The sequence below is a fragment of the Colobus angolensis genome, unplaced genomic scaffold (genome assembly GCF_000951035.1).
Source record: "Colobus angolensis palliatus isolate OR3802 unplaced genomic scaffold, Cang.pa_1.0 Scaffold17, whole genome shotgun sequence".
NCBI classification, from domain to species: domain Eukaryota; kingdom Metazoa; phylum Chordata; class Mammalia; order Primates; family Cercopithecidae; genus Colobus; species Colobus angolensis.
The window spans coordinates 5,647,045-5,661,324 of record NW_012114821.1 but is presented as its reverse complement, the minus strand read 5'-3'; the positions used below and the strand labels follow the sequence as shown (position 1 = coordinate 5,661,324).

General features: G+C 48.5%; 1 protein-coding gene across 1 annotated transcript in view; it reads right to left on the bottom strand.

Moving 5' to 3' along the window:
* Nucleotides 1-14,280, bottom strand: part of KCNK9 (potassium channel, two pore domain subfamily K, member 9) — a 102,893-nt gene that overhangs the window by 8,151 nt on the left and 80,462 nt on the right. The window contains exons 2-3 of the mRNA XM_011938130.1: nt 8,951-9,792; nt 2,090-3,426 (exon numbers count right to left, since the gene is read on the bottom strand). Coding sequence (XP_011793520.1) covers nt 8,951-9,792 — 842 coding nt within the window. The 3' untranslated portion in view covers nt 2,090-3,426. The remainder of the gene's footprint in view (nt 1-2,089; nt 3,427-8,950; nt 9,793-14,280) is intronic.

Sequence of the window (14,280 nt, the reverse complement as noted above, 5' to 3'; positions counted from 1 at the left end):
AGCGAGAGTGTGCCACTGGGAAGAAACATCTTCACTTGCACAGTGCTACGCTATAGGCAAGTCTAAGAGGTTTGGGCCCCAGCTGAGCTGACCGGAGGCAAGGCCCTTTGCTGGGCCAAGTGGCCCTCAGAAGGCAGTGGGGGGACATATTCTCCCAGGAAGCAAAGAGAACCCTGGAGTGAGGACAACCCAGAGGAAGACACAGCAGGGTGGAACAGCTGCTTCAGGCCAAGCCCAAAGGTAAATGCTGGGAAGGGGCAGGCCCCTCTCTCACCAGGAAGGGGTGAGCTCCAGGGGCCAGGCCTGTGGGCTGCTCTGCAAATACTGATGACTCACAGCTCAACTGGCTAAGGCTTTCTTCCTTTAGAGCAGGGTACCTCATGTGGTGAGGATGGGAGGAGAGAGCCTACCAAGAAATTAAGCAAAGATTGCAAAGGGCTGTTGGTTAATTAAGGATCCATGGATCCATATGTCATTAAAAATAAAGCATCTGAGATTCACTTGCAACAGAAGGTGTCAGGGGACAGATTTTCCAATGCAGCTGAAGTCAGCCCAGCCAGTCCTCCCAGCCCGTCCTTCCCAGACCGGCGTTCTGTCCATGGTGGACACTGGGGCGGGGTAAAGTGAGCCTTGGGAGCCTGGCCAGACCCTTTAGTCTAGAAGTTAGAAAACTCAGGCCCAGAGGAGTGGGGTGCCTTGCCCTAGGTCACACAGCAAATCACAACGAGAAAGTCTGAGTTTTGATTCCACCCATGTTCCCTAGACTTGACTTCTTTCCTGTACATCATCCTACCCTCAACCCAGCCTCTGCCCTCCCTCAGCTTCTACCACCCAAAAGCCTCATTTCAAAATCAAGCTCATATTTCTAAGTCCTGATGGGGACAGCTTTGTAACCAGAGCTTCTTACCAGGAGCTGCTACCTCTGGGTCACCAGCACTCACCATGACAGTAGGCACTCCTGGATAATCTGACACCCTCAGAGCACCCTGCGCTGGGTGACAGACCCACAGAGAGGTCTCATCTCCTGGGGGTGTGGGGAGCAAGTGCCTACAAGGCCTTAGCCAGCTTCAGTCCCAGAGGGCACAGATGCAGGGGGTCACGATCACTGTTGTTCATGAAATCAATCAGGAAACAAGTTCCTCACGCCAAGTAAGCGTAAGAACTTATTTTATACCACATTTTCCTTTTGTTAGTTTCATGCTAGTCTTTGGTAAAACCGGCAGAAGACTTCGTCAGGACAAGACCCCAGGCTGCTTAAGTGAAAGACCAAGATCTTCTCCAGAAAGTTCCCCATATGCAAATTGGAGCTAATGTCCACCACCTGTCAAAGAAAAACAACCCCACCCAACCAAGGGGCTACCACAGAATTCAAGTTTGGTGTGAGACTCCAGTATCTATTTTAAGAATTTTGTTATGGGGGGAGGACCCAGGAGGGACATCTAGATGGACAGTGCCTCCTGGAAAGCCTGAGACTCAGGCTATGGTGGTTAGAGTGCAGGACCTTAACATAAACTAACTTTGTGGGCACTAGGGAGCCAGGGAAGGTTCTTGAGCAGAAGAATGGCTTGAATGACTTAGGATGTGGCCAGCTTGTGGAGGGCCTTGAGATTTATGCTGTCTGATCTCTCCCAAGAGTGGCAGGATTCCAATGATGGTGGGATGGAATCTGTTACTGTCACACTCCCGGGCCTTGGCCCATGCCTTTGCCTGTGCTGTGTCTCTGCCTAAAATAGCACTCATTTGTTCCTCTAAGGCTCACCTCAATGATTTCCGAATCCCATTTCCCCAGTGAAGCCCTGCCTGAATTCCTCAACCGGACTTGACCACTTTTTTGGTTTTTTCCCCCATAGTTTGATTTCAAGTCCAATGCCCCCAGAGTAACTTCCTCTGGGAGACATGGGCCTTGCTTTTATGAGAAATGCAAACATGTATAAGAACACTGGCGGGGTGCTTGGCACAGAGCAGGTGCCGTTAAATGTCATCACATCACATCTAGTCTTCACAGGCACCCTTTGCAGTAGGGATTATGTATAATCTCCAATTTAAAAGTGGGGAAACTGAAGCTCAGAGAGGCAAAACCACCACCCACCTGTGAATGGCAGAGGCTGGTCCCAGGCGTGTGAGATGCCAGGGCCTGAGCAGCATCCACACCCCTACGCTGCTCTCTGGAGGCGAGAAGAGCGTGTGCTTGCCTCTCTCAAGGCCCCAGAGCTAGGGGTGGGCAGGAGCCAGGCCACAGAGGCTGGGGGTCCTGAGTCACTCATGGTGCATGTCCCCATCCCCTCGCAGCCTCCACCAGAAGTGTTGCCACAAGAACACAGTGCAGACCCAGTTTCCTGATGACATTCCCATCACGGGGCCCAACTTCTTCAGAGTGACATCTCAAGTATGCTCCTGTAGTCTGGTGCCATCCCTGTCAGCCGCCTGATGAGAAACGCCTGGCGTGGCAGCTTCCAGCCCTGTTGTATGGGGCACACTCCACCCTGCCGGGCAGGTGCTGTGGAATCACCAACGCTGTGATGACCAGTTTTCTTCTCATAGATCTGGATTGGTTTCCAGGGATGGTGCAGAGGTGTGCATTGAGTTACCCTGCTTCCACTTCAGCAAGTTAAGACATGCCTCAATCACGGTGATGAGTGGCCATTTGGGCAAGATGCCAGGCATCTCAGTGCCTTTATTCTGGCGATGGTCCTTGCCTCCGGGGCACTGCCCAGTGCTTGCTGCTCCTGTGGCCGGGGCCACAGAAGGTTCGCTCCCCAGTGCGGTCGCTCATGACCAAAACATGGACTAGGGGAGCCCAGAAGAGGACATTGCCAAGTCCAACAGGGAGCAAAAGGGTCAGGAGACACCAAAAGGAGGTGTGAGATGCTCTATCTCCACCTCAAAGCTGGAGAGCAACAGGGAGACCTTCCAGGTAGTGGGAACGGCACGGGCAAAGGCGCAGAGGTAGGAGTCTGCATGGACAAATCTTGATCAAAACGAAAGGTTACTTAGCCACAGCAGGGAGACTGCATCACAATAGCAGCACTGAGAAGGCTATAGAACTTGCCAGAGCAAAGATCTCAAGGACAGAGGTCACAAAGTATAGCCCTTAATGGCCAAGAGGCTGCCATAGCAAGTTACATTTTTATGATGATGAATGAGTGGAAGGGCTTGGCAGTCTCTACTCCTCATTGAGGAGCTTTGGGGGGCGGGTGCCGAAACAGCCCAGCTGGCTTGCGGGGACCCTCACATCAAGTATTTCTCTGGGCTTCCCATCTATGTGTAGCTGGACCATCCCCACAGGTGTTTAGGGGAATGAGTAGTGGCATTCGCCCAGCACAGCAGAGGTCCACGTGAGAAGGCAGAAATCCCGAAGCCGTGTTCGGCTTTGGCAGTGAGACCCAGCATCCACGGACGCCTCTCTTGGATGTGCAGTTAGTTCCCCTGACAGAGGAAAACAACATTTAATACGACTTATTTATCCACACTGAAAGCAGTTACCACAGAGGTCCCCAGAGAGCCAAACATCAAATGCATAAATCACGGCTGCTTGACATCAACTCTGGTTTTTTTTTTTTTTTTTTTTTGCCAAAAGTGTCTTAACCTGAGGAAACAAGCAGAGGAGATCACGGGGCATTATTCTACAAGACCCTGGCAGGGACTCCTCAAAAAGGCCAACATCATAAAGACACAAATGGTGACAGGGATGTCCTATTCAGGGGAAGTCTGGAACAAGACAAGCAATTGTGGGAGGCGGTCTTGGGTTGTATTTTACACTCAAGCTCTTGACATTTTTGGGACAATTGGGTTTACATACAGATTGTTCCAGACAATAATGTATGAATGCTATGTTTCTTAGGCGTGACAATGGCACCATTAGGAAAGTGCACTTGTTCATGGCAGACAATTTCTTCTCTGGCTGAACCACTGAAAAGTTGCAGACATGACGCGTCATCCAAACATCTGAGTGAGAGCTGGGGAGCAGGGTGACAAAGTATTGAGGCTGGGGGGTCTGGGCGAGAAGTCTAGGGAAGCTCATTGGACCATTCTTTGTAATTCTGGGATCTTCAACATAGAAGGTCAGTGTGGGGGACCGTGGCCATAGACTTCCTGTTTTCCTGAATCAGCAGCCTCTATCGGGTGTGGTCGAGAAAGAACCACATAAAATGGATTTATGCTCAGCGCTTTGGGGAGCCCGGAATGCACCTGGCCTTGGTTTGTGATAACCATGGTGCTCTCTATTGCCGGTCCCTCTGCATCTTCCCAGCTCCCCATCCCCTGCCAAACAAAGTGATTTTTGGCTTTCTTCTGGGTGGCTCAAGCTTCAAGTGTGCCCAGGGATCAGAACATCCCGGCCAAATGCTTTTGTGGGTCAAATTGGTTTTGTGCTAAGTGCCCATAAATCTTGCCCAAGCTGTCTTGTTATGTTGATGGGGAAGCCCCAGAGGCCCCGGGAGCGAAATGACTTCCAGGAGCTCAATGGAGCACAGCACAATGACAGGTCCCCCGCCTGCCACCCTGTCCCCATCTAGGGTGTTTCCAGGGTCCTGTGCCAGCCACAACTCTGGAGGAAACCCACTTTAGACCCCCAGGCAGCTGGCCCGCATGGGACAGACTCCAAGTCATACCACTTTCAGAACAAAGTCAGTTTGCCAGAGTGCCTCATTGATGACAGGGCCAGTGCACTGATAGGACGGGGGCATGTGCCTCCGCAGAGGGCTTCAAAGGGTATCTTGGGGCCTGTCATTTAAAAAAACATTACAAAAAGAAATGGAGCCATAAGCCTCAGTGATGGTGGTTTTTTGGTCATTTTCTCCTTGCTCATCTCCCTCTCCCGGCCAATGTGCACAGACAAGGGAGGCCTCTGAGAAACCCTGTTCTTCCCTCCAGCTTCCAGCTGTAAGTGATTGTCAATGAGAAACAGGACCCATTGGCTTCCAGATATGGATGTGGCAGAGAAAAACGACCTGCCTAGGCTTATCTGTGAGCTGCTCATACTGTCCCGATGTTCTCTTAAGGCCCTGTGCACAGATAAGGAACAGGTGAGCTGAGATTCATCAATCTCCCTCCCGTTGATGGGTGGGGTTTTAATGAGCACCTCCCAAGGAGGCTTTTGTGGGCAGTGGTCTAAGTCTATTTGCCACCTCTCCTGAAAGGATGATGGACCCAGGGGGAATCCTGGACTGCAAATGAGCTGCTGTGACCATGCCTAAATGCAGGCATTCCCCTCCCAATCAGCCATGCACAGTGGGAGTGTGCAGATGCTTCCAGGAGGGTTCACATTTAGAGCCAGGCAGCCCCCTGTACTTAAGGGGCTGTTGCCAGGGTTTCAAGACGAAGCAGTGCAAGTGGAAAGAACAGATCTGATACTAGCTGTAGGGATAATCAAGTATCTCAAAACCCAGAGGCATTCAGTCCTACATAAGAGTCTAACAGGCGGAAGGCCAACACAGCACTTTCCACCCAGGATGGGTACAATGAGGACTATAGCAGGATGGTCTCTAGCAAGTGTTGCCCCCAGGGGTCTTAGAGAGATTACTCTCACTTGACTTCTTTTCAACTAAGAGCTCTCACTCAATCTTCTGTCCACTCCAAATATAGGAGGAAGGTGGGCAGTGGTACTAATGATCCCTAAGTACCTACAAGGTATGCTGATTTCTAGGTACTGGATGGTGGGCTGACTTTGGGTGATTCTGGTAGCACGTGGCTCTTCCTGAGCTCATTCTAACAGAAGTTGAACCCTACATCCAAACAGACTGCTGTGACTTCGACCCCCTTGCTGAATGGCCATGGTTAACGGGGAGAAGGGGATGAGAATCACTTGAAGAAATTACTAGGTGCAAGAGGGAGGAAGACCTGGGGCTAAGAAACTAAAATCACCCAGCAACAAGAGATCTTCAGAAGGCTGTAAACAGCAACAGAATTAGCCAGGAAAATGGTAGAGAAATCAGCAGGAAGACCTAGATTCTACCTCTGTGACCTTTAGGTAAGTGTTCACCTTCTCTGGACCTCAGTGTCCTCCTCTGAAAATAAAGGCTATTCAGTGAGATGACTGGACCAAACTTCCTCCCGGCTTTGAGGATCTGATTGTAATGCTGATTGAGTGGTAGAAGTTGGGCATCTCTGTTTAGTGCTGTTTCATTAAGAGGAGAAAGAACCCTGAACCTTTAACTGGGCCCCTGCCCTCCCTACTCTGAGATCATTTCATGATATACGTAGATAACTCCTTGGCCAGACCGCAGTAGGGAAGAGATGGACCATCTGAGCAAAAGATGAACATCACCAAGCAAACCAAGGTTCGCCTCCATCCCCTAAACACTGACCGTAAACAAAGATGTTTAACTTTGAAAGAGAAGACTCAGTGACCATCCTTCAAAGGGCTAAACCAGTAGCAAAGAGAAGACATAGGAGGGAAATAGAGCCAAGATAAATTACAAGTTGCCTCAGATACTTATGTCAGTGGTCATGTGAGGAGAAGACTTCATCCTATAATCCTTAATCCTATAGAACAGAGAATGTTTTTTACAGTTCTTTGGGAATAGAGAAGCGCCTTGTTACTTGAGGCATTCAAGCAGAAGTAGGGCTCCTATATGACCAACTTGACAGAGACAGTGTAGTGTGGAAACCAGTTCTGTATGCGGGGTGGACTTGGTGTCCCTTTAATTGGCTCCAAGGGCCTGCTGCACGCCCCCAGTGGGGAAACACGCAGGCGCCCTCCTCTGAGGGCTGAGTTAGGACATGGTGGTGTGAAGTCAGCTCCTTGGACTCTCCTGGGCTCCAGACTGAGACATCTGTCTCAGTTCTGTCAACAGCCAGCCTGTGACACTGAGCAAATCACCCTCTCAGTGCCTTGGTGTCATCATAGATCAGATCACACCCCCCAACCATTTGAAGGCACCTCTTACAAAGGTTTTCATGAGAATCCCACATTTATTCCAGGCACACTCTTCTGAAGCAAAGCCTTCTGCAAATGCATTAGGGCTTTTATACCTCTGACCCCCTAGCGTCAACAATCTCATCCAAGAGAAAAAAAAAGTGACAAGAACTTGCTGCTATTCTCTGGACAGATTTTAGAGCCCCAAGTAGGGCCTCCCATAAAACAAAATCTTAAAACAAGTAAATCAATAAAGACCTTGAAGGTTGAGAACTGTCAACTTTGGCCTAGAGAATCTGAGGTTCGCAGACTCCTTCGAAGGCCCTGTGTCCTGGACGAAGGGGAAATTTCAACATGGGATGTAGCATTAAAGTACATGCACAGCCTTTTCAGAGGAGTCTTGAATGCTCCAGTGGTTCAGCCCATTGGCCCAAATGCTTGGGACTGGTGGCATTCAGATGTTGTCTCCTTTAAGAAATCCTGTAGGTCTACTCTTTCTAGGGAGCAAAGCCTCCTTTCTGGGAGATCTCGTTGGGGCCTTGAGACAGGCCAGTAAACGTGTTCCTTCTGAGTACAGCCAAGGTCCATTTCCATGCAAGAGCCATGAACTTCGTTTACAAAAGAGGAATGGGAGGATGGATGAATGGGTGATTTTTAGAAAATGGCAGGGATGGTAATGAGGGAAATTAAAGTCCCCTCAGTGAATCTGGAGGTCAAACTGTCCTTAAATCCTGTTACTATAAGAGCCTCCAATGTGCCATATTCTACAGCCTGATGACTTTGGGGTCACCCCCTATTGAGAGCAGGGAGGAATTTCTACACTACTCAGACAAAATTGTCCCCTGAGATTGGCAAGTTCCCAGTAGGCCAAGACAAAGCTCCTTGCCTCTAAACTCTTCCTGAGACCAATGTGAACTTTCCCCTATTTACAAATCAAATGCAATTAGAGACGATATTTCTTGAAATAGATATGTATCTTTAATGAGGAATGCCCTGTCACTTTTCATTAGGAAAAGGAAACACAGCCACATACTAATATCCATTCTCACCCAAGCATTCCAACACAATAATTCTTATTTATGCAGGTAGGTGCTGCACAAAATCAATAAGAGGAAAATAAAATAGATACTCTAGGGTTCCAACAATTTTCCCATTTCCCCTGACAATTCCAGTTGCATGGTAAATTGTTGGAACTGGAGGTGACAAAATTAAAAATGTCTTTTACAAATTAATGTTACTGGCTTTGGATTATTCCATTTCTAGTTTTCTTGTTGATAGTGCATACCAGTTTAACAAAGTGCATGCTTTTAAAAAAATGTTCGAACTGGCAAGCTAAAATGATCTGGGTTTTCTTGCCCACCCGCCCCCTAAAGAAAACCTTAATATAATTTAGAACCTAGCATTTAGAAAACATGGCCATGACACATCAGGGATAAGGACTGCTCATGAAACATGCTTGATTTGGCAAAAGATGATAAATCTAAAACCTTGTGGGTTTTGTCTTTCCGTTTTTGTTTGGAAGCAGCCAAAAGCAGGCTATGATGTATGATGGGAAAGAAAAAGGAATACCTAATACTTCCCGTTTTGTCACGACACATGTGCACACAGAAGCACACACAACACACGCAAACAGCCACTCAGTCCTTAGGGAGGAAAAGAGAAAGGAGTTAGGTCAGAGACACCACTAAGGGTGGGCGATTGAAGGCTCTGAGCGTGGTGTGCAGCTTTGGGGTGGGTATCCTCTCAGCTCTCTCCGTGGTCTTGGTCTCACATCTGTCCCGGGAAAACCACTGCAGAGATGGGGCGGGTGGGGTGAGAAATGTAAGGCATAGTCTGCTGGGAAGGAAGGAGGAGATCCATGCTTCATGCTCAGATGTGAGTTTCAGAGGAGGATGGGCCTGTATTTCCCTTTGGCCTGCTCTGTCTGGCTGGAAAGGTTGGGGAAAATGAGACCAAGAGACCAAGAAAGGAGGAAGGAGAGAAAGTAATAATGATGACAATAATAATAAATAAATAAGAAAAGACGAGTTGGACCAATGGAAATTAACACCAACTATGACAAATGACTTTTCTGTCCCATTTCCCTCCCCACACCTAAACGGACTTCCGGCGTTTCATCAGCCTCTGGTGGTCGGTAAAGCTGTGTAACCCAGGAGAGATGGAGCTAATAGGAGATGGGAAGAGGCTGTTTTTTAATGTGCTTGGTGAGATCTCCTCGATCTTGTAAGAGATGGAGTGGAAGTAGTGGGGGGCAAGCTTGGCGCTGAAGGAGTTCTGAGGAGCCGCTGAGCGGCCGCCACAGTCCTGCGAGCGGTAGCAGGTGCAGGAGCACACAGACTGCAGGTCCGCGACGTCCGCCTTGTACCTGGGCCGGCTGGGACGTGGCTCCTCAGGGATGTGAATGACCATGCTGTTGCGGTTTCCGGCGAGGGATGCCCTCTCTTCGGCATCCCGCCGCTCATCCTCACTGTTCATGGTCAAGAACCTGAGGACCACGAGGTTGAGGAAGGCCCCGATGACCGTCAGCCCCACCAGGATATACATAAAGCTAAAGGCCACATAGAGTGGCTTCTTCTGCAGGGCGCCCTTGGTCTGCAGGGCCACGTAGTCCCCGAACCCAATGGTAGTCAACGTGATGAAGCAGTAGTAGTAGGCGTGGAAGAAGCTCCACTCCTCGCACTGGGAGAAGGCAGCCGCCCCGATGCACAGCGTCCCCATGCAGGAGAAGAAGCCCACAGTCACCATGTTCTCCATGGACACGTCAGTGTTACGCATGCCACAGCACTTCTTGATGCGCTTCAGCAGGTAGCGCACGAAGGTGTTCATGCGCTCGCCCAGGCTCTGGAACATGACCAGCGTCAGCGGAATGCCCAGCACGGCGTAGAACATGCAGAAGGCCTTGCCCGCATCGGTGCCAGGTGCAGCATGCCCATAACCTGTGGGGAGGGGACGAGAAGAACAGGGAGAGCAAGTGAGGAGGGGTCTAGAGGTTGGGGGAAGCGGGGGTCGACTTGGTGCGGTGCAATGCAGGGGGACCTGGTATGCTTCAGTTGGGCTGGAACTGGGGAAATTTCCTCTGCAGGATAGAAGGGCACGGCCATATCTTGGAGGGAGGAGAACAAAGGAGAGCCAGTTTCTTAGAAGTCACATGAGGTTGGGGGATGGCAGTGGGGGTAGGAACATTTCAGTAGGGAGGGGATTTGGGATGTTATAACCTGGGATGGAAGGGAAGAGAAAAACAAGGAAGAATCAATGTCACTTGTGATAGGCCACTGAGAGGGGATGGAGGGGCATTCCAGTGCCATCTTGGAGCAACGCAAAGGCTTTAAAAAGATAAAAGCAGATTCACTACTAAGAGAACTCCAAAAGCACCAAGCCCAAGGGAGAAACCTCTCTAAGTCCACTATGGATTGGCATGAAGAGTAGATTTTCAAAGAATGACACCTGCCATGGACCAGGCACAGTGCTAAATCCTCTTACACACATCACCTCATTCTAGCCTCTAAACAACCATCATGAGTCCAACCTCACTGACAAGAAAACTGAGTTAGTTACTTAATAGCAGGGTAGCTTGATTTCTTCAGAGTTGGGATTTCAGCCCAGAGTTTTCAACTGCCAAGAATGAGGCTCAAAAGCAGAGACTTTGAATCAAGAGAGGCGATTGCAGAGTGAGACATAAATGCCACAAAGGCATATTTTTAAAATGTTTTGTTCGCTGCTGTATTCCCCCATACCTAGAAAGTAAAATATTTAATAAAGGAATGAATAAATTTGCACCACTCTATGAATGGAGCCTGGATAGAAATGAGGAAAGAACCCTTAAAGACCTTACATGTGTAAGCACTTTTGAAATTCTTGATGCAACTTCATTGCGTGGTTGCTGCAGGGAATCCAAGTGAAGCCTTTATTTCCTCACATTCAAAATGAAGGCAATGATGTTGAATAGGTGAAGTCAGCTGCAGGGTCACCCAGCTGGTCAGTGACAATGTCAGAACCAGGATGGGCTCTTCCCAATATGGCAGAAGGAACAAGGGACTCAGTAGGTTCAAACTGTGGCACTAACACTACCCAGAATAAAAACCTGGATCATGGACAATATTTGGACTGAAATTTTGAAGGATGTACCTGGTCTTCCAATATCTAAAATCCTGCCCATCAAGACAGATTTCCCTGACGTAACCCTGTCACATGTTCATGGTCACTGAGCTTGCTTCTTTACCTTGGGTTCCATAAGCTTTTCCAAACCCATGCGTCTTTATCTGTTACATGGGATAGGTGGCATTGTATGGATCTGCCGAGATCAGACAGCTCCTAGCCCGGAGTCTGATACACAGTAGGCATCTACCAGACCCCAGGATCCTCTACCACTGCCTCTTGCAGGAAGCTGCCTCTGACTGCTCTAGCTCATGTTTCTCCATCAGGGCTTCATTGCCTGTGGCTCAGTCTGCCTGTCTCTGGTGGTGCAAATATGTGCCATGACCTACCTAACCCCATGGGCCAAACTCTCACTTGAGAAATAACATCACATATTTGCCTCCAGAAGGCCTTCTCCCCATCCTATCTGGCCCTCAATCCCAGCTAGCACTGAGCTCCGACACCCCTTAATTCTTACGAAAGAAGAGATGATGTGACAAAGTTAGGCCAGAAAGGACAGGGTGGGGAAAGAGAAAAGCTGAAAAAAAGAGAATATATATGTCAATTGAAATTATCCAATCTGAAAAGCAGAGAGGAAAAAAAGCAGAGAGGAATAAAAATTGAAAATAAAGCCTTGGGGGAGCTGTGGGGCAATATCAAAAGGTGTCCCAGAAGGAAAGAGAAGAAATATTGAAGGAAAAGAAGAAATATTGGACAAAAGTAGCCAAATTTAGGCCAGGCACAGTGCTTTACACCTGTAATCCTAGCACTTTGGGAGGCCAAGGCAGGGGGGATCACTTGAGGCCAGGAGTTTGAGACCAGCCTGGCCAACATGGTGAAACCCCATCTCTACTAAAAATACAAAAATTAGCCAGGTGTGGTGGCATGTACCTGTAGTCCCAGCTACACAGGAGGCTGAGGAAGGAGAATCACTTGAACCCAGGAGACGGAGGTTGCAATGAGCCATGTCTGCACCACTGCCCTCCAACCTGGGTGACAGAGCAACACTTCATCTCAAAAAAAGCTAAACTTGATGAAAGACACAAACTTATAGATTCAAGAAGCTCAGTGAACCCCAAGCAGGACAAATACAAAGAAAACCACACGCCAGACTCGCGCTGCTTAAAGTCAGAAAATAATGAAAGCAGCCAGAGAAAAACAATTACACCACATACAGGGGAACAGCAACATAATATTGCTTACTTCTAAACACAAGCAACAGAGGCCAGGAAGCAGTGGAAGCACGGCTGTAAAGAACTAAGACTGCTCACTGGGAATTCCACATCCAGAGAAATTATCCTTCAAGAAAGGCAGAACAAAGACATTTTCAAATTAAGCAAAACCAAGAGAGTTCAGTACCAGCCTATCTGTACAACAAGATTACTGAAGGCTGCTCTGTCTGGGGAGAAGGACACCAGATGGAAACTTAGGTCTTCAGGAAAGAAGGCACATCTTGGCAAACAAGTAGGGTAAATATAAAAGATTGCAGGGGTGGGAATCCTACTCTGTCTCCATATAGCTCACCCATAGAGCTGATACAAAAAAAGCCAGCTGGAATGCTGGAAAATAACAGAAGGTTGTTGGAAACTTAATAAGTGGTAATGTTCCGTATGTGATATATTTACTAGAAGAAGTCAACACAGCATTTTCTGGGTCAAAAACTGCATACCAGGTGCCACAGTCCCCCACCCTGACTTCTGTTCCTGCTAGTAAAAATAAGAAGCAGTTTGCCTTGACAGGGCTTGGACAGCAGTACACTGGTATGTCCTGTCTCAGGCTTATGTCAGTTCTCCTGCTGTCTTACTAGAGGAGCATGAAAAAACTTGATCATTGACACCCCACAGTGTTTCTCACTGGTCCACTGCATTGATGACATCCCTTGGTAAGATACATGCATGAGAGAGTACGGGAGATGAACAGCACTGAGGTTCGGGGGTCTTCCACATTAACACATTTCCTGGGGGCCCAGTGGTCTGGGGAATAGAACCATTCCCTCTAAAGTGAGAGACAAGTTTCAGAACTCCCAAGGCCTTCCAGGAAAAAGGCGGTGCAGGGTATCCTCCCCTGTCCTGTTCAGGTGTTCCCAGCCACAGCCTGCTCTCTACCTTGGGAGCTACAGCAAGTGTCCCTTTGCCCTCTGGTTTCCAGCTGGGTCCATCCAATGGACAGCCCCAGTAGATCAGAGGAAAGGAAGAAGAGGACTTCGGCAATTAGCTGCATCTGCCAGCAGGCTCACGGCAGATACTCTCTACAAGTTCCAGGAACTGCACCCTCGGTGCGTTAATAGCTCTCCACTGGTGTTCCACATACCCCTCATTGCTGCCCCCCAACCCTGCCTATGTGTTCAAGAAGAATTTATCAATAGCCCATTTATTAATCATTCAGTGTGAGAGCTGTATTTCCTGCAGAGACTTCCCCTGGGTCTGTTTAACGAATCTGCTTATGATAGAACACTGCAGGTACTGTGTACAAACAGGTCTGTAAACATTAAGTCCACATGTCAGATGTTCCCAAATACCTGTATAGAACACACATACACGGCATCCATGAAGACTTCATAGAGAACACACACAGTGTATACTTGGAACCTAATGTGTAGAATAACAGCACATGTGACAGTATATACAGATTAGACCAAGAGGCTCATATAACTACAGCATACCCATATTCACCAGCAAATATTGTCTATGCAGTGTGTGTGCCTATAGAACACACATGACACAGGCTGTGTATGTGCCACACCTATGTATATGCTGCAGACTGCACACATGTACGTTTTAGTAGCACACAGCATGTCGACAGGTTATATGTAGAAGATACAATAAAGAACATAGAAAATGCGTGTATGCTGGATACATGACACAGAAGATGGCCTCTAAGCTCTTCCTAAGGGGAGAATGAGGTACAAATCTAATACATTCCCCCAGCACCTGTGTGACAACTCAAGTCTTGAAAGACTATTTTTTCCCATCTGCAAATGAACATATCCCAATACCCACCACCCAGGGGTCAGAAGACGTATTCATTCATCAACTCATATGTTACCCATTCAGACAACTCCAGAGACTTGACTGTGCCCTGGGACCTGCTCTTGGCACAGGGGATGCCTGCAAATCTCCCAAGGGGCTCCAGCCAGCCTGTACCCAACACGAGCAGGTGCAGATAGAGGCTGGGGCATGGATGTGGAAAGGCCACAAGTGACCCCTGGGCTCTGTTCCTGGTCACCTCCCACCTCACCTGTGAGTTCAGGAACCACACATGCCCACATGCATTTTCCCTCTAGGACTCCA